The sequence below is a fragment of the Styela clava genome, chromosome 1, assembly GCF_964204865.1.
Source record: "Styela clava chromosome 1, kaStyClav1.hap1.2, whole genome shotgun sequence".
In the NCBI taxonomy this organism is placed as follows: domain Eukaryota; kingdom Metazoa; phylum Chordata; class Ascidiacea; order Stolidobranchia; family Styelidae; genus Styela; species Styela clava.
In genome coordinates this window covers 22,115,051-22,140,562 of record NC_135250.1, presented here as the reverse complement: position 1 = coordinate 22,140,562, position 25,512 = coordinate 22,115,051, and the positions used below count along the sequence as shown (strand labels likewise).

The 25,512-nt window shown below is 36.0% G+C and overlaps 1 protein-coding gene across 5 annotated transcripts in view; it reads right to left on the bottom strand.

Annotated features, from left to right (window-relative positions):
- Window positions 1-5,686: 5,686 nt before the first annotated feature.
- LOC120345829 (dual specificity calcium/calmodulin-dependent 3',5'-cyclic nucleotide phosphodiesterase 1A-like) overlaps window positions 5,687-25,512 on the bottom strand; it is a 29,655-nt gene continuing 9,829 nt past the window's right edge. For 3 of the 5 annotated variants that reach the window (XM_039415389.2, XM_039415439.2, XM_039415406.2), the window contains exons 2-15: window positions 15,754-16,150; window positions 15,020-15,133; window positions 14,308-14,414; window positions 12,838-12,986; window positions 11,177-11,293; window positions 10,610-10,750; window positions 10,435-10,535; window positions 9,261-9,389; window positions 8,200-8,301; window positions 8,045-8,128; window positions 7,267-7,385; window positions 6,587-6,806; window positions 6,005-6,120; window positions 5,687-5,904 (exon numbers count right to left, since the gene is read on the bottom strand). In XM_039415389.2, coding sequence (XP_039271323.2) covers window positions 5,795-5,904; window positions 6,005-6,120; window positions 6,587-6,806; window positions 7,267-7,385; window positions 8,045-8,128; window positions 8,200-8,301; window positions 9,261-9,389; window positions 10,435-10,535; window positions 10,610-10,750; window positions 11,177-11,293; window positions 12,838-12,986; window positions 14,308-14,414; window positions 15,020-15,133; window positions 15,754-16,150 — 2,006 coding nt within the window. In that variant the 3' untranslated portion in view covers window positions 5,687-5,794. Of the gene's footprint in view, window positions 5,905-6,004; window positions 6,121-6,586; window positions 6,807-7,266; window positions 7,386-8,044; window positions 8,129-8,199; window positions 8,302-9,260; window positions 9,390-10,434; window positions 10,536-10,609; window positions 10,751-11,176; window positions 11,294-12,837; window positions 12,987-14,307; window positions 14,415-15,019; window positions 15,134-15,753; window positions 16,151-23,158; window positions 23,297-24,794; window positions 24,845-25,512 lie in introns of those variants that run through there. The other 2 variants (XM_039415431.2, XM_039415423.2) reach the window with 2 other exon arrangements.

Sequence of the window (25,512 nt, the reverse complement as noted above, 5' to 3'; positions counted from 1 at the left end):
TAGCCGCAGGTTAGCTTGGCGATAAACGACCGGTAAGAATCTGAGCTTATATCAAGGTGTGAAAGCGATTCTGCAATCATGTTACGGATTTTAGATTCAATTCATAGATTCTCGATCAAGTGATTTGGCCAGTTACTATTACATTGCTGTTGGGTGACATGGGAGGTCCGGGCGTATTTTCAGATTTGCCGATGTCAGAATTTTGGTTTCGGAATTCCCTTATAGCGTTTTGTCCCGCTTTTCCAGCATAATGCACAAACATGTTCTCTATTACTGTTGTTTCTGAGTAGCGCAGGGCTAGCCTACTTACTGAAGGTGAATGCGTTCGTTTTTCGCTGATTCCCATTCATGGCAGACGTATCGCATGCATGTAAAACCAATACTAATTAGTCTAAATTCGAATTATGTGTACCGGTATCGTTAACGTCAATTCCTTCCTATTTTTCGAACTGAACCCGGTATTTGGACAGAGAATATGCGCATGAAATTTCGATAACAATATGGTCAATAAAGACAGCGGGACAGCTTTAAATGTAGGCCTATGTAGTAAAATCGGAAAATGTGAAGTTACAAAATCACAGCTAAGGGGTCGTTGTCTTTTGAGGCGTCCCGATTTGAAGTCGAAAAAATATGGTAACCCTACTTATAGATATATATCTGTGGCAGGATTGCTAGACTCCTTGTCGTCGTAGGGTGATCCACGTAAAGACTGTTCGGTTACGGCTTCATGTTCTTAAACTTTTTCAGCTGCGCCCCCCTTTGAAAAATTTTACAAACTTCGCGCCCCCCCTCTTTTTGCTTTGAAAAAATGCTTTTGTGATGGACAGGTTGTTATAAATTAGGATGGCGCTATAAGAGTGTTGGGCTCATAGCGTCATTGCTCAGATTGTTCAGGCACAAAACGCTACGGAGTACAACTTCGCCATTCACTGTCATATGTTTAAAGCCAAATAGTGGTTGGTCATCATAAATTCTCGGTTTTCCGCTCATTTTGCAATACCTGGGGAAGTTAAACTAATTATTAAGTAAAACTAAATAAGCAATAAACCTAAACGTTTACATAAGACACGTAAAATTTCAATCAATTGTTTACTATCTCACTATTGAGCAAAGCAAAAATTATTTACTATGTGTTAAAAATAAGCAACAATTACCGACTTCTTGGCTTCACTAACGTTTCAAACAAAATGGAGAAGTGCAAATGAATTTATGTAAATTTAAAAGCAGTTCATTTTTAATAGTTATTATCAGTGGCGGCGCGTGGTCATTTTGACAACCGGGGCAAGCTACTGCGGGACCAAGTCACCCCCATCTACGGGGACAGGATGAGCGCTGTAAGTTCTCCCATCATTTTATGAGTATAAAAACCATTCCATCGGTAACAACCAATCGGCAAAAGCGACAATTTTTAACGATAAGAAAGTGTCTTTAAAACCGGTCCAAGTCGAGGGATTAATAAATATAGACATAGTTTATTTTGAAACCTCTTTCAAAAGGAAAGGCAATATTTACCCAGATAAATACAATGACATATTAACAGAAACTTCGGGAAAGCAGACAAAACCTAAAATAAGGTTTAAAACGTTTCTATTAAGAAATGAAAGTTATGCAAAGATAAGGACATGCGTCGCTCACTCATAGATATCTAATATGCTGCTAGACTTCTACTGCTTGAACATATATGCAACACACCGCGGTTTCTTGGAAGCAAAATGCTCAATAACGCGCTGATTAAAGTCATGCATCCCAGAAATAACGTCTCTGTGAATGGATAAAACAGCCAAGGAATTTAATCTATCTTGCTTCATTGTGTTTCTGAGATACGTTTCAATACGCTTCAGCGTGCTGAATGTTCGCTCTGCGTCGGCGGAAAAAATAGACGTCGTCAAAATGATGTCCAGGAATTTCGCAGACGCCGCAAAGGTAGTTTCTAGAGTGTTATCTATGAGGAACCCATAGAGCGCGCAAGTTGATGTGATGTTTAAAAAAGTTTGATTGGTGTATATACATCGCAATTCATTTTCCAATTTACCAACGTTTATCATGGGGTAAAATTTGGAGACAGTAGCCAAATAATACATCCGTATAATACATCCACGTGATAGAATATTGTGGAGAAAAAAGCTAGAAAAAATGAAAACTCACCATCTTCTAGCAGGCGCTTTAGACCTGCCGCCTCCCTCACAGAGCGTTCGTCCCAAACCGTGGAGCTCTGAATGCCATTGAAACACTCAATGAGCTCAGACCTAATTTCGGACACGCCCTGCACCACGCGTGATTGGAAGTTCCAACGTGTTGGTGCACAAGCTGGGAGACGGCGGCTACATATCTGGCGAAGGAGGTCAGAGCGCTTCGGCGAAACGGAAAAAAATGAAGAAAACCCCGAAACATTTGCAAAAAATATACGGACGAGAGGGGTATCAAGACACATATATTTAATAACGAGGTTAAATTGGTGTGCATAACAATGTAAAAAATGCGCATGAGGAAAATCTTCTTTTATATAAACTTGAACATCATGTTTCGACCCACTCATGACTGCCGCGCCGTCATAAGTTCGAGCTATCAATTTTGACTTCGCGTTGTAAGGCTGTAACACTTCTTTCAGTACAGCCGATATCCCGCAAGCCGTGCGATCAACGATTGGTACAAAGCTGTGAAATCTCTCGGTAGGTTTACCATCTTTCACAAACCGAAAAATCACAGCCAGTTGGGAAACGCACGTGATGTCAGTTGTCTCGTCAGACTGAATCGAAAGGAACTGGCAATTCTCAATTTCCAGAGCCAAATGTTGTAAATAAATTTTATACATTGAGTCGAGCAAATCATTTTGGATATCCTTAGATGTCCCTTTCGAAACAGTTGCGGCATCAAGATGATCTCTCAATACTGTATCTAGGGATGCGGTGTATTCCACCGATTCCATTACATTTGAACCCACGTACATTTGAACCCATGGGAATTGCACCTGCATACTATTGCACCTATGGAAATTTGTTTTGTTTTACGGATATTTGAACCCATACTAACCCTAACCCACGGGTTTAACACCTGCATATAGATTGAACCCGCGGATATACATATGGGTTCAAATGTACATGGGTTCAAATGTACGGTCACCTATTCCACCATATCCAAAAATACCCCTCTATTAGAATAGCCAGCCCGTTCATCGTGCCCACGGAGGGACAGCTCGTGACAACCAATGAACTTCAAAACATCTATCAATCGACCGAGAACATGGCGGTTTTTCTCGACGTTTTGGTTGTGCCGACGAATAGAAACCGCGCGTCCTTCATCCAACTGTGCTGCAATATTGACATTTCCGAATGTTCGGTATTTTACTGCATTGTCCAGATGCTCCATAGAAGATTGATGATCCCTTGCACGCTCGGAAAGATGTTTAAGGTCTCTAAAACCAAATTTACACCAACGTGAGTCACGGGCGGTAGCAAAAAGTAGGCAATAAAAACAAAAAAGTGCATTTTTGTCCTCGCTGTAACACAACCATTCGTGTTCCAGTGAACAATTTTTTGGTTGATAAGGCCCAAGACGTTGTACCTCTAATTTTTGTTCCAGCGGCAGCTGCGAAAACCGAGAAAACGGAGTGCGAAGTAGTGCATCAACCTTATTCATTATGAGGTCTAAGGCTAAGAAATGCGAAGCCGGAAAGAAGTGAGGAGCTCAAAAGGAATATGGAATATCGAAAGCAAATGGACTAAAGGTCTCTAACTGATTCAAATAGCGAAACAAGCGACAAAAACGAAGGCGAGGAAACTATCAACTCTTCAAGCAACCAACGAACGAGGAGGAATGCGTGAATATGTCAACACGTTGTTGTAACAATCGTCGGCATTGTGTCGTCATAATTTCGGGGCTAGCCCCGATCGGCCCCAAAGATTTAGTAAAAGAAACAAAAAACAAACGCGGCGAGTGGAAGATAAAAGAGAGAATACGATATACAATGAGCAACCGGGGCAAAATCGGCGTCGCCCCGTCGACGTTCGGCGAAGGCTTTGCGAGCGAAAAATGAACCATGTCGGTAGAATATGGCTAGTGTAGACAGTCTGTGCAACCGATATTGAGGTATTTTTCGAATATTTTTTATTATACCGAAAAAACAACCGGGGCATTGCCCCGGTTGGCCCTATTGACGCGCCGCCACTGGTTATTATGCATGTGGACGTTTCCCCGGCCCTTGACCGCTGAAAAATAAAATCGCTAAGGCGTTTGCGATTACATTTTGTTTAAATCTCCATTGTTTACGTCAGCGTGGAGTATTATTTGAGCCCTAAAAATCTTGATTTCGGTGTTTATTCTCCCTAAATCCGAAATTTTCCTCGACATATTCTAGTGCCGCGAAAACTATTATATATAATTACTTTTTGTGAGGAAAACGAGTTAGTTTTTATTATATAATCATCAGCGACGAGATGCTAAATATAGAATGAAGAAGTGAATCCGTAACTAAAAATTTCTTCATTGTAAAAGTGGCATTATAAAATACTAAAAATAGAACGGAAAACGCCATGAGTTTTGTTTTAGGGTGGAGCGCGACAGATTAAAAACACTTTCTTAGACATTGAAAATCTCATAAATTCCTTGTGCGTGCGTCACACCAGTAGTGTTCTAAAACTACAGACTTGAAATAAATTTCACTCCGTGGGATCGCAGACTTAGGAATATCTGTAACGGGGATATCTTGAAATTAATCGAGTGGTGGCATTGCGATAAAGCGGATTAAGAGTTACAGGGACAGCTCATATTGGTGGAATTGGCAAGAATACAAATCAAAACAATATGTAATCGACATTTTTATGGTTGCGGATTACCGTGTTATTTTGGAGCAGTGGTGCTTTTATTTTATCGACGCAATCGCAAATTTAATTTATCACAATTGAATGAATAAAGCAACCATTTTAAATAAATATATCGATCATGGATTGAATATTTTAATCAACAGAAAAACCATTACATATTCGTTGAAAAAGTCGGGCTTTTTTAACGACTGACGTCATCTCGAGAACTGACTCAGGAGCCGTACCGCGGGGATTTCGTGTCGATGAATATGTATTTTTCATATACTTTACATGTATTTTAATTGTACTAAATTAAATATACTTTCTGAGATATTATACCAGATCTTTCTAATGACGACAACAAATTTGTATGAGTGCAATATATATACTAATACTAAATATAATCGGGCAGTTGATCACACTTTGTTATGTCCGCGGATTGGCGTGGTATATTAGATAGGTAATAAGTTTATTTTGTCGTGATTCGCCGCAACCGCGAGTTACCTTGAACACAAATCGTTTCATGTAAATCGACGATTCCATCTTGTGACCTCTCCCCCCCCCCCCCTGTGAGCATTTCGCGCCCCCCAGTTTAAGAAGCACTGATCTAACTGACTAGCTAATGCCATACCCGACATAATTGTTGGTCGGACTTGAGACCTTGGTTCGCTATATGATTAAGACGTATTATCGGCCGTCCCGTCTCCCGGGATAAATACGTGAATCTTTATGAACCCTTAGATGGCCACGCCTCATAATTAAGACGTCTTGTCATCTTTCTTTGTCTGTTCCTCAAATTCAAAGAAAAATAGTTTTCCAAATATTTTTTTTTTATAAAATAAAGAAATTCCAGCCGACTGTCATACAATAGTTCTATCCGGATAATATCGCATACGTTATCCTTTTAATATATATATATTCAAAAATAAAATGAAATGGAACGAGCAAGAAAGAAAAAGCTAGAGTACAGTGCGCATGAGGCTGAAGTTCAAACGTCATGTCGTTGTCGAGCCGTTATCACTACTCGTGGAACTTTGTGTCTGTGGAGTTGAAGGTGATACCGGTGTAGAATTTTGTTCTTCCTCTGCTTGTTTCAAACTTTGCTCTATGATTAAAACAAAAGTTGATTTATGGCTTCGAGTCTTCCCTGGGTTAACATAGGCCACCATCCCCAATGCGAACGTTATCTCAGTTAGGAAACTTACCTTCTTTGTCTTTTTCAACCCATTTTTGTCGGTTTGACATCATGTAATGATTGCACGCTTTTCGAAATTCTTTGAGTTTTTCTTTCAAATGTGGTTTCTCCATCGATGATGAGTTTCTAAAAACGTTAATATCTTGCTATATTCAATTAAAATATATGAAAAGCCAAAGGAAACAAAATAAACATCTAGAATTTCCAGTAAACTGTACGGAAAAGACAGTTTTCATACAAAGCTTGGGTGGTCGATTGAACTTGGCGTTATGCTCCATTTTACTATTATTTGTCAAGAAGTTACAATCAGAGCTGTGGGGCCGGAGTTTTTTCAACCGAGTCGATATTTTGAACTCGTCGGGAGTCGGAATTTCATACGTTCGATAAAACTCAAATTTATCTTCAGGAACTAGAAAACCATCAAGTTCAATAAGAGTTCTCAAATGGCTCATTCTAGAAGACTTGCATTCGCAATTGTCTTTGCCTATCAAAATCTGATTCTTTTGGAGTCGAAAATTTTCACGACTCGAGTTCAGAGTCAAACTTTTCTCAACCCAGGGTCGGTATCTAATTCAAACAATATTCCACTTACTTGGGCGAAACGCCTACGCTGTGACGCCTGGAAGCTCCCGGTTCATCGTCTGAACTGTTTTCAGTGGTTGAGCCTGGCTTTGAATTTGGTGATTCTGACCCATTCGAGGTACCGGATGAGTTTCCTTTTCCTGGCGGTTCTTCCGTTACAGAAACACTCACTTTCCAAAATAAGTCGTTCAAAACTTCAAAAGTAGGTTTGATAACATAATCAATGAAACCTAGAAACGAAAACAAATGATCAACAGAAGTACGAGTAGAAAAATTTTCAGTTCGGTAGACGAAATCTCATTTGGGTAACAAAGACCAAAGGAAGTCTATAGTGACGTCATAATCAAAATTTAAGCACTGCTTAGAAATCTTTTTCACACAGACAGATTTTCAAGCATGATTGTGTAAACATTGACTCGTTTTTGCAGTGTTGTATGTCTAGTTATTTTTCGACTAGGTGTGATTGCAATAATCAAAAATAGGATACACTAATCTCTTGGAAACGCGATTTCGATGATGTGAAACAGTTTCCACGCGCAAATATTCGGAAAAACGCGTTAAAAACTCCACAACAGTGAAATGAAAAAAATAATTGCAGAGGTTCAAATTAACGGACGGGAAACATTCGTATGTATTGTGGCGTTGAAATTGTAGTCAGCAAATCAAAATAATACGTTCATAATAACATACCTATTTGTGATTGCGCTACCATGGTGGTGTGTCGATCACAAAGTGGAGATATGGGTATTTGCAACTCTCGCTCTTTGTCACCTTGTTCGAAAAATTCTTCCAGAAGCTGGGATGTCCATCTGTGTACAAATACAATAAAGGATAAATATGGTAAATGTGGTTAGGTTACTAGATAAATGGTGCGTTAGCATATTATTATTACATTCACATGGAGTAAGGATAATAAACTACTGAGTTGGGGATAATCAATTTTGCGGTATTTGCAGTAAAACATAAATTCATACGCCTATTCCAACACATTTTGCTATATTCTTGAACGATTTATTGAAAACCGGGCGTCACCTGGCTTGCTTATCAATAATCCTTCCACCAATTGAACGAAACGAGATGATGAAAATGCGCGCTTAAAAGCTTTGGATAACTGCGACAGCTAAGTACGTCTGCAGAGCAATTCTTTGAGATATTGTTAGCGTCGTATTACGTCAGAATACAAAAAGAATATTTGTATATATACGCTTTTGTACTAAATGTCGAACTTGTCCTACTTATGAATTGGATTTCATATGAATACACTAAGCTTCTATCACAGTATTTATATCTATCCTGGCCCAGAACATACCATGAATTTAACCTCATATGCTTACTTAACCATTTGCTCCATAATATATATCTACCCTAACTCAGAACAGTGGGAAATCTGTTTTTAATCAAAGATATGTCCAGGAGCCTGAACTGATAATAACTATCTATGCCCTGGAAACTCAGAAACCACTAATACCTATGATGCAGATTCCAGGGACGTGTAGGATGGTTGATATCAGCACAGTGCATCATGAGTGCCATCGCTTTTGATCTTTCCATGCTAAAATATGAAAATAGTGATAAGGATTGGCAGACAAAAAAAATTAAAAGAAAAACAGAAATATAACTCACTTTTCTGGGTGGAGTAACATCGATTTCATATTTTTTATTTGTCCGAAGTGAAGACTCATATCTGTTGCAAGCACCATTTCTATAACAAGTTCTCGAAATTGTCTGAAATAATACATAGTATATAAATACTAATTAATTAATACAATAAACGATAATATCGGTCAGAGCCCGAAGATTTATCGATCGAAAGTTAGAAGTCCCTCAAAACAGCGCTCTTACTCCATAGAGACATCTTGTGTCCCATCACTAATTAATTAAAAACTCGCTAATTATACGACATACTGCATCCAAAATCAATAGGCTTCTGATCCAAGATATGATGAATGCATATGCAAAATTTGGAGCGGATTCATATTCGCTTTCGTGAGATATCGCGTGTATCTAACAGACAGACAAACAAACAAACAGACAAATACCTATCAACTTACTTACCGATCTTAAGATCGAAAAGTAATAATGAACGTAATTAAGTCACGCTATTGCTAAGATCAGGAAAATCATCACTACCAAGGTAATATAGTAGAATTAGGTTAGAAGGGGAAGTTCAACGAAAGATAACAAGTCCTGCAAATTTTATAAGACTCTATTTTTTTCATTTCGACATATCGAAACGTTCCGCCAGTGGAGTTATAGAGCCAACATGTACCACATATAAAATAAACTTATGCCTGATCGAAAAAAAAAATGTAAAATAGAACGTCTTCGAATATTCGATACTTTTTTGGCACAGTTGAAACGGGGTAAAATCGTATGCACAAAAAATGAAGAAAAAAAATTACCTAATTGTAATTTTAATATTATTATGAAAATATATTCATTTTATTACGTCATAATGGTGTGAAAGATTTGTTCAGCAAACAAGTAAAAATAGCAATTCACATAAAATTTAATGATCAAGCTAAAATTGGAAATTCAGTGTTTCTAATAGTTATTTTCTCATCTAACATTTCGGGAAAAAAGTATACTTATATCCAGTACCAGTACCCACAAACATACGACAGTTAATACTTTAAGGAGAGACCATTGTCCTAGTCTAGTTTATGTAATACTTTTAGTCTTACTTGTAATCATCTTTCGATAATGCACCCAGAATATCGCATTCCGGGTCTTCCCACAATATTCGAAACGCTGCACTGACGTGGTGGTTTTCGAGTACGGATTTATCGTTGTATAAAAGCGCGAGGCTCGATCTAAGAAGAAAAGAGAATATTCACCAGAAAATCTGATAGGAGCGATATGCAAGAAAAAGCGTCGTAAAAAAAATAACTTTAGTCTGACTGAAATCGGGATCAAAATTCAAAACATTCAAATAAGTGGAATTTAGGAGAAATTAAAAATTCATAATAAAATATATATTATAATTAAATATTATGGGAAAATTAAACTCTAGACTAGGAAATAATTTTGTGAAGGTCGGAATTGAGAGTTCGCGAAGACTATTTTTCATCGCGGAGAAGAGAATAGAGCCGGAGTCGTTTTTTTTTATAATTCGACAATCGGAGCCTCGTGAAACTTTTTACTACTCACACAGCTCCGACTCCTGAAACCGGTTTGTAAAAATTTTGACTCCGATTACATCTCCGAACTCCAATAAAATTAAAAAATGGTAACAAATGTAAGCTTAATAATGAACGCTTAGTAACTTGAGTATTTTTTTTAATTTTGTAGAAAATTCGAGTTCTTTTATTACCACCGCCCGACAGGAATTAGAAATCGAACGATTCGCCACGGCTGACATCGTAATTTGTGTAATGCAATCATGTCTTGACAACATAATTACCGTAAAGTATAGGGGCCTTGGGGAATCAAATGCCAAATAAAATGAGGATCATGCATCACACTGTAATAAAAAATCGAAAAATTACCAACAATTTACTGGTACTGTTTGCCAAATATGAATTCATAAACAGACTATCGGATTATGATCGGCCATGTGTAAATAGTCTTTTCGTGATATGTTTCATCCATATTAATTTCTGAGATAACCAGTTCACTGGAAACGGCAATATCACACTGAGCTTCCAGATACAACATTATAAAATACTCGCGAAAAAATGAACCCGGATATCATTATCGGATGACTCCTCTCACCTCGTTTGGGTACAGAAGTCATTATACCGGTTCAATAGGTTATTCGTTACAAATGGTAATTGCACCCCTACCTTCCCAACACAACATTATAGAATAATCGCGTAAAACTGAACCCGGATATGATAACCCGTTGACTCCCCTCACCTCGTTTGTGTATGGAAATTATTCGTTGTTCCTGTGTGCTCGAGGTCATGTATCGCTCCGGCAAAAATCATCGCGAATACTTCCAGATCGCTTAGCCAGTTCTGTAGAAATATAAATACAAAGGTAAAATAAAATCGCGGATATTTTCCTAACTATCAAATCACGTGATACTCACTATGAAACCTGATTCGTTAAGGAACACGGAAATACATTGCGTCACATCCGCTGCGTGTGTGGGATTGTGATATTGGTTATTGTGCTTTTTGTACCCGATTTGTAATCGCTCGGCGAAAGCGAACAGTGCTTTAGGTGAAATCTGAAATGGAATTAATATCGGATAATTTAAATAACCATAAACCAACTGGCGGTGGCGGTGATGCTTTCACTTCTTCTTCCGAACTAGGCTTCAAGCAAGCAACTCGATGCATGTGCTGTATAAGTATTGTATAATTTGGTATGCACGCATGCTTTTTGAATTTTAGTAGTAAGTTTTGACTTATTTTATCATCATTGAAAAGCTGTAATTCTGACTCCGGAAAGTCCGAAAATACAACTCCGGATCCGACTCCACAATTTGGATTGTTACGATTAAGATATTTCATATTTTAATAAATTCTCTAATTTTCAATGTCATTAGAGCAAAACGCTAACAACTGCTATGTTTATTAAAAACACCTGTTTATATCTTAGATTGAAAACTTTACGATGGACAAATAAAAAATGTATCAAATATATACCACACCTTATATTTACGGATAAAATCATATTTGCTCAAAACTTCATATAGCGTGTACTTCAAAGCATTACCGCTGCTTATGTCTTCCAGTTCAAATACGTCAAATCTCCATCTACCGATTCCCTGAAAATATAGAAACAAAGCATGAAAAATGGCAAAATTTAATTCGAAAGAAGGGCTGTCGACTCCGGATTGAGAAAATTTTCGACTTTGACTCCGGATAGTAAAATATTTTGACTCCGTTTTTTGAGTGTCTGAAATTTTTTTTGACTTATCAGTATCACCATTCAAAGTAAGAAACTTTAACATTCTCATATTTCTTAACGATGAGCCATACCGCATGTTTCAAATTTTAACAAATTGTTTTATTTCTTTTTATCATATTTAGATCTTACGCACGACGCACGAACACACGAAAATTTTATTGTTCAGAATATGACGCAAATTGCGAAGAGTCAAATTGCCAAGTTAGCAAAATTTGTCTAATGATCTACTCATGCACGCGTCGCAAAACGTCAAACAAAGCGATAAAATTAATTACTTCCATTCAATAAGGAATATTAATATTTGTTAGGCAACACACTATAAAAAAGAAAGTGCCGTATACTTGTATTTTGAGGTTATTTAGATTAACGATAACGCGGCGTTGTTATTTCCATATGAGGAAAATTAACCAGAGTTCAAGATTTTAGTGATTACGTTTGAGTGACGCTCAATTTATATTAGTAAGTATCAAACATACTACTAAAAAAATCTGAGTCCGACTCCGGTTTGAGAAAAATCTTGTCTCCGGATTGCAAAAAAATCCAAAAAAAAATCCAAAGAAAATCCAAAATTTCAACTCCGGGTAGTCTAAAAATACTACTCCAATCTATATAGTCAGAGACCATTAGCCCATTTCAATATACTCTGACAAGTATTATTTCGAGAGGCAATTACACATGTAACAAAGAAACAAACCAAAAAGGCTTTCCAAGTTACTCCAAAAAACGGTGATTTAACCTAGCATATACTCGTAATTGTAATGGTAAAAATATTACATTTTGTAAAACATAAAAACCATTGACAACATATATGCCGTGAAACATATAAAGAAAGAAATAACCGGTAAAATATAGTAAATTCAGCGGAATTTTTACAGTAATAGGTCAAATCAATAATCTTTTATGCCATAAGGTTCACGCAAACATTAAATATTTGGAAAACGTTCCAAATAAATGTATTCAAACAATGTTGTACTATTTATACGCATTGTGGTTAACCGGTAATATTGAAACACTCAGATCGCAATAACACATTAGTATGGATAAGCGATTAAAAGAAAGCGAAAGATAATGGTAAACTTCAACCGACATTTGAATTGCTATTTGCATTACAGAATAGTACTACGTAGTGCTTTAATTAAATAGGTTTTTAAAATACGAGTATTTTGAGTAAGATTGTGATTTTCTCATTAAAAAGTTGAAAATTTGTCACGATTTAAATGTTATTATCTTTTGTATTTCACAACCAAAGACTCACTGTGACGTCACAGTGAAATTTTTTGGGTAAAAAAAAAATCCATAAATTGGATTATGACGTCATATGCTGATTAAAACCGTGTGTTTGGTAATTTAGGGAAATTAAAACAACTTTAAGAAGTTAAAATAGAAAAGTAGTGAAAATACCCTTAAATGACGCTGTATATCTGGAGATATATTCATGTTCGCGGCAGCTGAAGATTTTCGGAACATCCGATCCACAAACATTCCCGCCTGCATCACGTGAACAACGCTGCGTAACGTTCGACGTTCTCCTTTACGTTTCGATTTCCCATCTTGAACAAAAAATAAGAAATAATATTTAGTTACAAGCGAAGGGAAAATAAGAAAAACGAAGGTTGATAAATACTGGTCTAATTCTGTAAAAGTTGTGTCAGGGCTGTGGAGTTGGAGCAGGAGTCATATTTTTAAACTACCCGGAGTTGGGAGTCGGGGTCGAAATTGCAAATTCCCGGAAGTGGGATTTACAAACTTTTAATGCTGATGAAAGAACCAAATTTTTATACAAAAAATCGAGACGCATTAGGTTTAATAAGCGTTCCTAATTATCGTTGTCTTATCAAAATTTGATTTCCTGAATGTCAGAGCTGAAGTCGGAGTCAGAATTTTTTACAACCCGAAGTCGGGATTTGGAGTCGATTGTCTAGATTCAAATTTTCGTGAATTCTTCGTGCTCAATCGTCAAAAATACCTTTTATTACAATGCAAGTAAAAACTATCTGATAACCTATACCTAAAGGCCCGGTAATTAAATTCACCAATTTGAATATATGGCATTTGAAAATTCAAATTGTGTGATGTCATAATATGATTTCATGTTTTGTATTTTTATTATGTGAAACCTATCCGACAAACTACCCAAAATTTAGAAAATTGAATTCGTCAATTTCAAAATCGTCTGGCAATTATGCCTTCCCTTTAAACTCGCGACCCTAGTATTTTGTGTTATTTATTCTCAAGCAACGCAAGTTTGATCACACAAATACCGATATATCTTCTTTTTGGAAAAATCAATAAGCTTACTCCGCCACCATAGTTATAAACTAATTAGTTTTCTTGGTTAGTAAACCAGTTCAAATAAAGGGATGTACGTCCAATTCGCTAATCGATTTTAATTTAATCAAAAACGTAGCAGAAATTCCAACCAATATCAGCCAAACTTTAAAAAATCGTAAAATTCCAATGATGCAAATTATACAAGCAAGGAAGTACATGGCCAAATGTGGCTGTTGCCTACATAAAAGATTGCAACGTAATCAATCGCGCAATTGATGTCCAATGTGCTCCCCGCTACAGAGAGGCCGCCTATCTTTTAGTTCCATTTTTTCATAGTTGACTTATAGCACAGCTCACTAGAATTTGGAGGGGTGAATTTTACATTTGAAATTTGCCATTTGGTAAACGAGAGAATAAAGGCTATGGGAACCCCTGTTTTAAATTAACACGATTATTAAAAGTTTTTGACAATTCGAACCAGTCCAGAATCGGAATTATTACTTTTTTGATGAAGTTGGCCACCTTCAAGCAACATAAAACAACAACAATATCGTCCGGATTGGACAACCCTGCCTAACACCATACAAAATACATAGTTACCTATTCCTGAAGTACTGAAAGTCTGCATCAACCACCTTTTGATTTCTGGTGGAACAACGCTATCACCTTGTAAAGACGCATCTGCATCAGAGTCATCGTCAGAATAACTAGAAAAGATGTATCTAATTTGCTAATATTTAATATAAAACACGCCACTAGAAAGATTCCGGTAGTTCAAAACAGAACCTCCATACATATCAGTCATTTGGAACATATTCTAGATGGAATAATTTTGGTTCAAAGTCTACTATTACTGTAACTTTTGCGTACAATTATACATAAACAGAAGTTCGAGCATTCAAGTGTTAAAATTTTTTTTCGTAGAATTAAGAAATTTATGGTTTTTTGGGTCACTCTTAATCACCATAATTGGCATTTGAATGAACTTCTCTGGTTAAGGCCAATGAGATTTCATATTTTTATAATATCCATATAAGATTCTAAAGTGATACTGATAGTGTAACATACAATGATAGACACCAAAACTATACAAAAACAAATGCCAACTAGAGTTAGGTATGGACGAGCCAGCATAAGCACACTAATGATTCCCGTAGCGTTATTGAATAGCTCACAATAGTCGAATCTTACAATAACATATATGCGCTATATAAACGATTTACAGGAATAAAAGCGTAGTTGAATAATAAGTATTTAGTCTCGAGAACCACAATGAGATAAAAATATTATTACAACTTATTATTACAAGTACCTTGTCCGGTTAAGAAATTTCATTTCAAGTACAGATATAGCATATTGTAACGTATCTTTCATTATTTGCGGGGAAATCTGACCATTTTCCACTTCTTGTGTGATTCTTCTTAGTCTGTGTAAAATTAACATATTCAGAAGTAAGCAGGGTATCGATGTATAAACCATAGGAAGTGGAACTTAGTAATTCAAATATTGATCAACAATTGTTGTTGTTGCTTGTAGAGCTTATGAAGCAAGAATTTTCACTATTGAATCCAAATCCCGAATTTGAAATGAAAAAAATATTGTTGAGTTAGGCTCCGGGTTTCGAGTTGGAAGAAATTGACCCCGGATTCAAACTCCAATTTGAAAACATTTTGACTCCAACTCCGGGTTGAAATTCTGACCCCGACTCCAGTTCTAGACTCAGTCAAATTTGGATCACTATTTAGCATTATTGAATTGACTATTAAATGCTTAACGACCTATTTTATTTTGAGTTTGTCTCCCATGAATTTAAAATTTCGACTCCGACAGCAAAGAAAACCTGCCGAACTCCGACTTCACAACCCGGTTGCTGGGAACGGTTGTAGATGAAAAATGTGGGCCAGCAAAACATTTTTATCTGTCTGTAACAAGCTACCAATAATTTTAGAGCCCAATATTAAAATTAGTGTCACATTGAACCCGGAACCCGGAAAAGGTCTATCTAATTAAGGGAGCATAATTGTATATTGAAGACGAAAGCCTTACCGTAACGCAGCGCAGTCCAATGCTTCTCTTTTATCAACACAAGGTAAAATTAATTCATCCTGTTCATTAGAATTAGTTTTCCCGTTTCTAGTTCCTATTTGCTCTTCAGTAGGTGGTAACCGGATTGGTTTAGTTAGGTCTATTTGTCTGGCTTGCTCCTCCCTTTCTGACACCCATTTTTGCGCTTGCCGCATTTCCTTCTGTGAGTAAGAGCTTTGACGCTGCAATGCCGATGATTGCTTTCTCAATATAGCTTCGGGGACGGACCCCGATCTTAGGCTGCTGCCTATACTCCCAGTACGATGCCCTACGTTTTGTATTGCTTGGCGCTTTTTTGGAGCATCGGGACTGGAATTCAGAACTTCGTCATCTGCGGAATTACACAAACTCGCAGGCTCTGAAAAAATAAAAAGATTATATTTTAAAAACATGTTGTTATAGCGCGTTTTAACTTCGTATCTACGTCGCTCTGTAAATATTTCCATATTGTACTTACGAGAGCATAAATCGGTATGCTAATTTATAAGTGCCGGGGAAAGCTACTAAACCAGCTATTTTCTGATGAAGTTGGCTTCGTTCAAGCAACATAAAACAAAAACAATATCGTCCGGATTGAACTACCCTGCCTAACACCACCAAAATTACTATATTTTATGGGTCACTGAGATTTATGTTATATGTGGTAATACCGTTTGCGCGAACCGCCATTTGTACCTAAAATCTCACTGTTACTTCGAATTTATCTTATACAAGTTACAAGTACTTTCGGTTGAAATAAGTCATTAGCCCAAAAAATATTCGCTGGCACCGTCGCGATATTTGTAACGACATCTTGTACATCGTCCCTAACAATTAAACTTAGATGAACACAGTCATCTTCTGAAGACGATGCCTCTCGAATAGCGATTGAGACCTCCATCCGTCCCTATACCTAACCAAGTTAAGCAACTTGGAAATGCGAAATTGAATAACCCAGCACTAGAAAATCAATACGAAAGTTATTAAGGCTTAGCGTTTTCAATATCTTCGAAGCAAAGTTCAAAAATATTATATCAAATTAAATCCCTGGTGAGTTAAATTAAAATTATAAAAGTAGCCATATGTTTAAAATGTCGCGGCGGTCAGCTTGAGGTAAAGTCGAAGATAAAAACGATAAATTCGTTTACAGAAACAATAAGTTAAAGCATTCATGCGACCAGCCTGAAGCTTATAACGTCATTCATTTTTAAACGATTACCCAATGCGCACAAGCCGGCAAAATATATCTCGTAACGCTTTAAAGTAATTTAACCTTCTTAGCATGGCTGAGCCTGGATTTTTGGAAATATCACGGCGTAATGGTGAAAAGAGTACAAGTTCAACGACCCGTTGACTACGAGATTGAATGTTATATCCGAGATATCAGAGTGCAATGGTGCAAGTGTATTCGGGGTAATCAAATACCAGTAAGCGATTTAATTATTCATCCCGACTATAGAAATCTTTCAAAATAACAACAACGACATACGCTGCATATTCAACATTAAAAAGGACTGTTTACTGATGGATGTTACCCCGAAATTGACTTCCTTGTTTATTTCCATAACAATAGTCATACGGTGACCAAACAATTGAAGTTTTAGCAACCGCTCGGACAATTTTTTCACTCGGATAGATTTGCAAGCGTGAATGGTGATTTCGTTGTTTTGACTACCGTGTGCTATAAATTCAGGTATAAATCAAACATGTAACCGTCATTGTGTAACCACCAAAAAACGATCTCGAAAGAGCTGTGATGAGACTAGGAAAAAATTAGCCGCCAGTTTTTCTCATCGCAGTTAGGGAGCCAAGAGTTCGGGGTTTAATGGGTATGTACCCCCAATTTATCTGAGAGTAAATTGAAACAATTTCATGACATGCTTTTAACTTAGCAGATTCTCTAATTATGCAGACATAAAATGAACTACTAATTTCATTTCACTTGAAAAGCTATTCTTGGTGTCCTTCAGACAAAAAATGTATTGTAATTATGTATCGGATAAATTTATCAAATCAATAATTTTGTATGTTGGATACGATACGTGATTTTAATAATAAGACTTAAAAAATCTGCAAAATTTTTATGAAATTCAAGTATATCGCGAATGACTGTATTTTGTGTCACGAGTTTTAATAATGACACATGACTTTTAAAAAATGACCAAGTCATTATTCTTAGAACATTTCAATATTAAAAGTATATATGAATCATTTATTATTTCGAAACATCGTTCGATGAAAATACGTATAGACTGAACGTATTATGTAGAAATTGAACTCATCTGAATCTCTAGCGTTGGTTACTCACTCAGAAGTGAGTTTTCCCAGATTTGAGCAATAGTCAAATCTGATTATTATAACGTCTGTACTCTGAGTAGTCCACTACAAAAGACGGAGAATACCCGTCTAATAAGTATATACATGTACTGTGATGGACCTCTCTGCAACTGGCTATAACTTATTCAATACTTTTTATCTGCTTGGTATGAAAATTATACAAAATACTTCATAACTCTTAAATTATTAATCATATTTCTGTTATTTTATAAAAGATTCAAGTTACGAAAATTGACGATATACATATGATTTCAGTCACTATAGCAATGTTATAATTTTATTCATATGACGTCACAATAAGATTTTAAATCTGGTTTAACCTCGACATTTAGAAGATAATAACTTAAAACCTTCCCCAGTATACCGCATGTTTTTACAATCTTGGATAATCCTCAGAAGGACGAAAAATATCGTGTACAAATAACGTCAATAGATTTCTATTGATCGCGACCAAGATTCAAATTAACAGTCGCGCGAGTGGGTGGGCTTGCCTCAATTGCCCTATCAGGGGTGATAAAAAAGTTAGATGTTTGCAGCTGACTATAGGCGGGATGGGACCAGAAGACGATAAAAAATCGATTTGAAAACTGTGAAACTATTGAATAACAGAAATTACGTATTTAAGATAGGGTTTTCATGTTTTTTCCGGGAGTGAGGAACAACTCGATCATATGGCGGGCAACAATTTTTCATATTATTCCAGTTTACCCTTCAAAGTATAAATCTATTTGTAATTTTATTTTTTGAATTTGTATACCAAACCTTTAGCACAGTTTTAGCTACATTAATCACCGTTTTTCATTTAGGATGGAGAGACATTTGAACATAATAATAGGCGCAAGTCTTGACATGAACATTGCACTTGATTGATAGTAGCCTACTCATTTTGTCTAACTGCCTTCAAAATCAAACTTCATGTCAAATAGCAGCCCAAAATACTTTTCATGAAGGATGCCTTTCAGATGGCTATTCGAATCATAAAATCATCTCACCCTACTCATATAACTACTGAATTCAATTCGTTCATCTCAATTTATTTCTGAAAAAAGGGCTCAACTTGGGTAACTACTTTACATCTATCCTACCCCACCTCTCCCTGAAAAAGACGATGAATAGAAATAAGGGTGTAGAATGTTTATTAAATACGCTCTCCAATTTGGTTAAAAAAAAAAAAATAAATCAACATTGCCAGATTGTGATTTTGCCGGTTTAACCGATATCGGAAAACCTATGGTCCTACTCCTAATGCTTATTAGACAACCCAATGCAACCTAACTTTGAAGAACACTGCGGTACGTTATAGAACAAAACTCTACCGGTACTAGGTAAACTTTGACAGCTTAAAAATTGTGCTACATTCAAAAGCTGGTAATATTCGATTTAGTAAGTCTATTATACACCCTTTATGTTATTTATTAACAATCTGTTTCACAAACTGTCCAAAATCTGCTTTTTATTTCTCAATACGCCTGTTACTTATACAAAGAAATTTTTCTTGCGTTGCTGCGTACACACCAGTTAGTTATTCAATTAATGATACGACTTTGCATATTGCGTGATGCATAATAAATACTGTTGCTGACTCCTTTTTAAACTGCATTTTTTCACCGGTTATTGATTACAGTTTCTTTAAACCAGCATCACCACAGCTAAGCGACAATAAAATTCGATTTTTTTTAGTTTCGATCGATTTCATTTAGTGAAGTTACATGATTGCTTTTCGACAAAGGTGAATAAATTATACAGGAAATGGGACATCACATTAGTCAACGCGAGGTAAACTTCACTTAGAACGGGCTGGTCTTTCCAAGCCAAGTTTTACTTTTATCATGCTATGGCCCACCCAGGGATGGTCCAATTTAGGAACAATGATAAATATTTAGGTTACGATATCGCATAGTTAGGTTATTTCGAACGGGTATCATTTGCCCAAAATAATGTATCGGGACGCTTCTGCGGGAATTTGCTCAAATTGTGGGAGTTCATTTGACATCTATCCTACTCTCCGATGATAACTTGGATTTGGTGTGTTATAATAATCTTTTTTTACAATTTCTGGTTTTATTACAATTGAGCCGGGTAGAATTCGCGTTAGCACTGGTCGAATGTTTCAACAGCGAGTGCACGCATACAGCGCTGTAATATTATGAGCTAAATACGTGATACGTGATTTAACCATGATTATCTATGACATCATACTTGCTGACGTCATTAAATTCATCACGACACCAATGTACCCAACGTTTCAATAAATAAGTATAATATTACTACCAATATCAAAAACAAATATTATTACTAGTCAATGCAACTCTAGTCGGAGTCGGGTAAGAGATGTAATAGCATAATTTATATATAATACTATTACTAATAATATAACCCTAGCGCGAACATACGCGGGACTAATCATATAGACAAATTCATGCATTTAGGGAGGTTGTAAAGTGACCCCACGATGACGTTTCCACTTTAAACATCCCAGCGGGGCATAAACTCAAATTGACGTTGATCGCTATGGACGTCGTGCGTCAAATTGTTCGTCAACTATTTGAATTATGGATGAGGTACGGCATTTAGATTTTCCCATCTGGGAAATAATCAGCGGCAATTTTAATGAAAATTGAATCGACTCGGTAAGAATAATCCACGAATTACCATACGCTTGTGGTCATATTAAAGTCGAATCTATACAGACTTATTCTGCATCTATGGTTGAAATTAAGGTCGGTTGTGGAGACCCGTGTAATCTAATGCGATGACGTATATCTTGAATCATTTAAGTAAAATTCAATTGATCTTTTAAGTATAACACGATGGATGAAAAAGAGATTCAGATTTTTGACCCTAAATGCGGATTTATGCTCTTGAGTAAAAATTATAGGGATATTTCCGTCGAACAAAGTCAATTTTTTGCGGTCACCCTGCACATGAAACACCTATCTATTCCTATCGCCATACCTTATTCCTAAATTTTTAATGTGACACTGATACAATTTTTGTAATGTTCCAGTTTTCAATTCGAAAAAATGTATCGTCAAGTGGAGAACTCAGGCTGATCCTTATGACCTATGATACGAACTCAATTGAGATTGTTAAAGGCAATATTTCATGTTGTTATCTATATACATTTCATGTGTCATACACTCCTCTCTCCTCTCCATGACTTATTAATTTAATTAATAAATAGCCGCATTAATGTCTAGCTCCAACTCGAAACAAGTATCCGTATTCACAAATATATAAAACATACTAGATTAAGCTAGAATTTTACGCTGAGGTGATGAGGTATTCTTTTACTGACGTTTTATTTCGCGGTGCCCTTATTTCCCCTGTGATAAAAAAAACCCGCAAGGTGCTATCACATCGGTTGTCAAATTCAATTAGTGATGGTGTACTGCGGCACCGGGATTCTAGAAAATCTAATTTGTCGATAACCTTTTCAATGAGTTTAAAATCCATAATTAAAAAAAAAACGAAGTTATTTAGTAATAAGTTTGCTAATTCAAAGTTAAAGTACTTGCGCTTCAACGAGTAACCCTTACTTACTGGCTAGAAAAACATTGAAGTCAAAGAGGGGATTTATAGTTTGAATTGACGAAAAATGTATGTGAATATGGCCGATCTTTTTTATAGTAGTTTGGTTGATTTTTATCACGCACATTAGTTCACGCGTCGGCAACCTTCAGCATTGAAAGAGCCATTTGGAATTTCCGTCAAACTCGAACGTACGCGGAGCCGCAGCATCTACTCCAATGTCAGTGGCTCTAAAACTACTCACGGTGCAATATTCTAGTTCTTACTAAGAAGAAGCCAAATAAATTACGAATGATGCAATAACTCAGTTTACGGCAAAATGAAAAGAACTTGGAAATGAAAAAAAAACAGTTTGTTTTGACAGATCCGAACCGCCTTAATGCGACCCTTTTTTATCGCTCTCGACTCATACCTGTTGTGATGTGTAATTAGTGAGTAGTAATCGACATTATGCCGTCGAATCCCCACTGTTTCTGACATAAAACTGCTGTAGCCATTTCGATTCACGGGAGCCATAGCTCCGAGAATGAAGAGCTGCAGGTTACCGATCGCTGCTACGGCTATAGCAAGCAAATGGCCTTTTGGCGCCCGTATAATATTAATATTAAACTTGCGTACAAATCGACTCACCAATGACGCTTCAAAATGGCAAGTTAACCTAACAAACATTAAATAACGTGTTAAATATATGATCCCGGTTAGCAGCAACTGTAAATATTCAAACTCAATGTAGATGAAAACTCCAATGACTGTCTAAACATCTGAACCTTAAAAACGACTAATTGCCTACGGTACAAATTTACCTATTTAAGAACAACTGCTTTTATACAGCTATTATATGCGATGTGAACACGAACAAATTCTTACAGAAGCCATTTTACTCCAGACTTTCACACGCTGGCGGTCAAGCCACTGTTATGACTACAAGAGCAGTCGGCAAGCCTTGCTTGCCATAATGCTATTTCATGTTTTAAATAGCATTATTAAGATTCGATGTAACGGGGTTGACATAGCTTCACGTTACTCTTGGGAATATATATTTGCAATCATCAGGTCGGTTCATAAACATACCAGAGCTCTGAAGATGAAACGTATCTTCTAGTTGTAAGCGTTATCAACAAAGAACAATAAAATAAAAGTGTTTTTTTACCATACATTTTTTGAACCATGTTATTTTGACATCCGCTTGATCTAGTGAACATCCAAATACAATCGTTTATTACCAACGGCTGCGTGTACATGAATATTCTTAAAAAATCAATGAACTATATTTTCATAAATCTCGACCTTCATTCTTCAGAAGTATTTTTGCTAAGTCAGACGATGGTACGGATAAGAGTTTGGTCAATGTCGATTTTGTTGCCGTATGATGCATTATTATTGATCGCAGAAGTTCGTAGTTTGTGTATCTCTCGTATATTTAAGTGTCTTCCCTATCAAGGCACAGAGGAAGAGTCTCTTCAGTGGTTGGGTTAAGTTGAAATACCATATACAATAACATGCAGTGCTCTGCTCTTACCTCCGCTGGGAAAATTAGTCACAGATATGGATGCGCAAATTGATCTGCCACTTTATCCTTCATGTCGAGTGACATTGCACCATTGCTGAATACTGAATAGTGAATGACATTTCAAAACTGCTAAGCCAATAAGCCCTTTCAACGTAAGATATGATTTGAATCGAATCTGATATTATTGAAATTTAGATGGCATTTAGGACTTAATGCCTAACGTAAAAATTTATAATACCTTTGCTATCCTTAGAAGACTATATACACATCCTACTACATAAATGCTAACTAACATAGTAAGTCATTGTAACGAATTTCAAATGCAAAATTCATGCGAATTGACATCGATTGTCATTTACTCTATGACGTAATAATACTACATAGGGGATTTACAATGTCAAAATATTCAATAATTTCATTTTCGAAGGTTTGTATAATATAATATCGGAATTTCAGGAATATTTCTTTCTACGAGATCTAGATACTAACGTGTTCTCCGAAAATAAGACTGGGTCTTATTTCAATTTTCTTCCGAAAAATAACACTAGGGCTTATTTTCGGGGGATGTCTTATATTTTCATTTATCAGAAACAAAACTACAAAGTGGAGAATTACGAGATTTTCAAATATATAAAATAGAAAAACCGATATCCATTTACTTATAAATAAAACTTTTTTTCAAAATAACTGCAAAATATAGCTTATTAATCATCGTGTAGGAGAGATTTCTTGCTATCGACTAGGTCGAAAAAAAATCGCGTTATTGACTAGGTCTTATTTTAAGGGGAGGACCTATATTAAAATCATTTTCAAATTTCAGGCTAGTTCTTATTGGGGAAACACGGTAAGCTTGTTTCGGTTTAGTATGTTCTAATCAAATTTATGAGCAAAAAAACGTCATCTATGCTAAAATATCACTCCAAAAAGGATATTTCTCATTGCATAATTTACAATTTCCCTCGTAAAATATATAAATTTTGATTTAAAAATTATATCTTCAACTCCAATTTGAATAAAAATCCTTATCACGACTTCAATTTGACATCGATTTTTGCCTTTCCATCTCACAAAAAATAAATCGCTCAGAACCACATAATTGCAAGCGGAGAGCAAATCAGAAACACACGCATTATCTCATAAAAAACTGTTCGCTTGCACTAGTACTCCCAAGAGACATTCCGTCTATTCAGCTTGATACACGGGTCTGCGCTGTGGATGACATTTAAATTTATCGATCCGATCTTTTTCCCCCTATTTGTATGAAAAAATTGAATCAAAGTATCGAGTAAGATGAGCAAATAAAACAGATTTCTGTTACTTAGTGTGAAGTCAACAAAATAATAGCATCTCACCGTAACGTCAATTTAATTTCAGTAAATTATTATGGCAGCTTAACTCAAACTGTATATATGTTTAAACTTCGTTCTTTGTTATCCGAATTGAGTAATTTTTAGTTCCATTTTCAGTTCAATGTTACACTAATTTGAATAAATGCTACAATACCGACCATTTTTACACGTTCGGGGGTTGCGCAAAACCAACTATAAACCCAACCTACATCAAAACTCGTTTACATTAGAGATGAACGTATATATTATACATGGTGACCCAAAAAACAAAACCCATAAATATCAAAATTACTTACTAAAAAATAAATATTCAACTCTAAAACATCTATTTGTGTCTGCACCAGAAAAATTTCAGCAACCCAGCACGCTTTACACAAAGTTATGCTCTGTTTAGATTTGTGAAATGTTCCGAATGACCTGGATTTATTTTTTGAGTCACTCTGTATAGCCAAGTGTTGTTTGTGTGTAGTCAGAGCATTGACAGAGATGCTTTTTTGAAGACGTGCAATCACCAAATAGCACATATTATATCGGGAATCGATGGATCAAAGGTAAAAGAACTCAGTTTAATCGTAATTCATAATGTTTGGACACAATTTTGAAAAAAAAAACGTTACAAATTTTTTTAAATTATGATTGTGACGAAATAATATCATGATTTATGTAACGATGTCCTTTATACAAAAAAAGATGTTTGAAAAAATGCGAAGAATTCATACATATACGCACTAGCATATTTACAATGTAAAATGTAATAGAGAACAAATACCAACGTTGCACAAAATCGATTTTTCGTTTTGTAACAGTATTTGCCTACATTAATAATACACAATATTTGACGCTTCAATTTCCAACGGAAATAACCGTATTTCTCGTATCGAAGAAAAAGGAACATATAACCAAAATCTCCATAATGTCGCCTATGAGGCTGGTTTTACTAGCTCATTAGAGTTAAAATTAGGTGATTGTCTATTCAAAACCTTTCGATTGCTCGTTATATGAGTAATGGTCCTA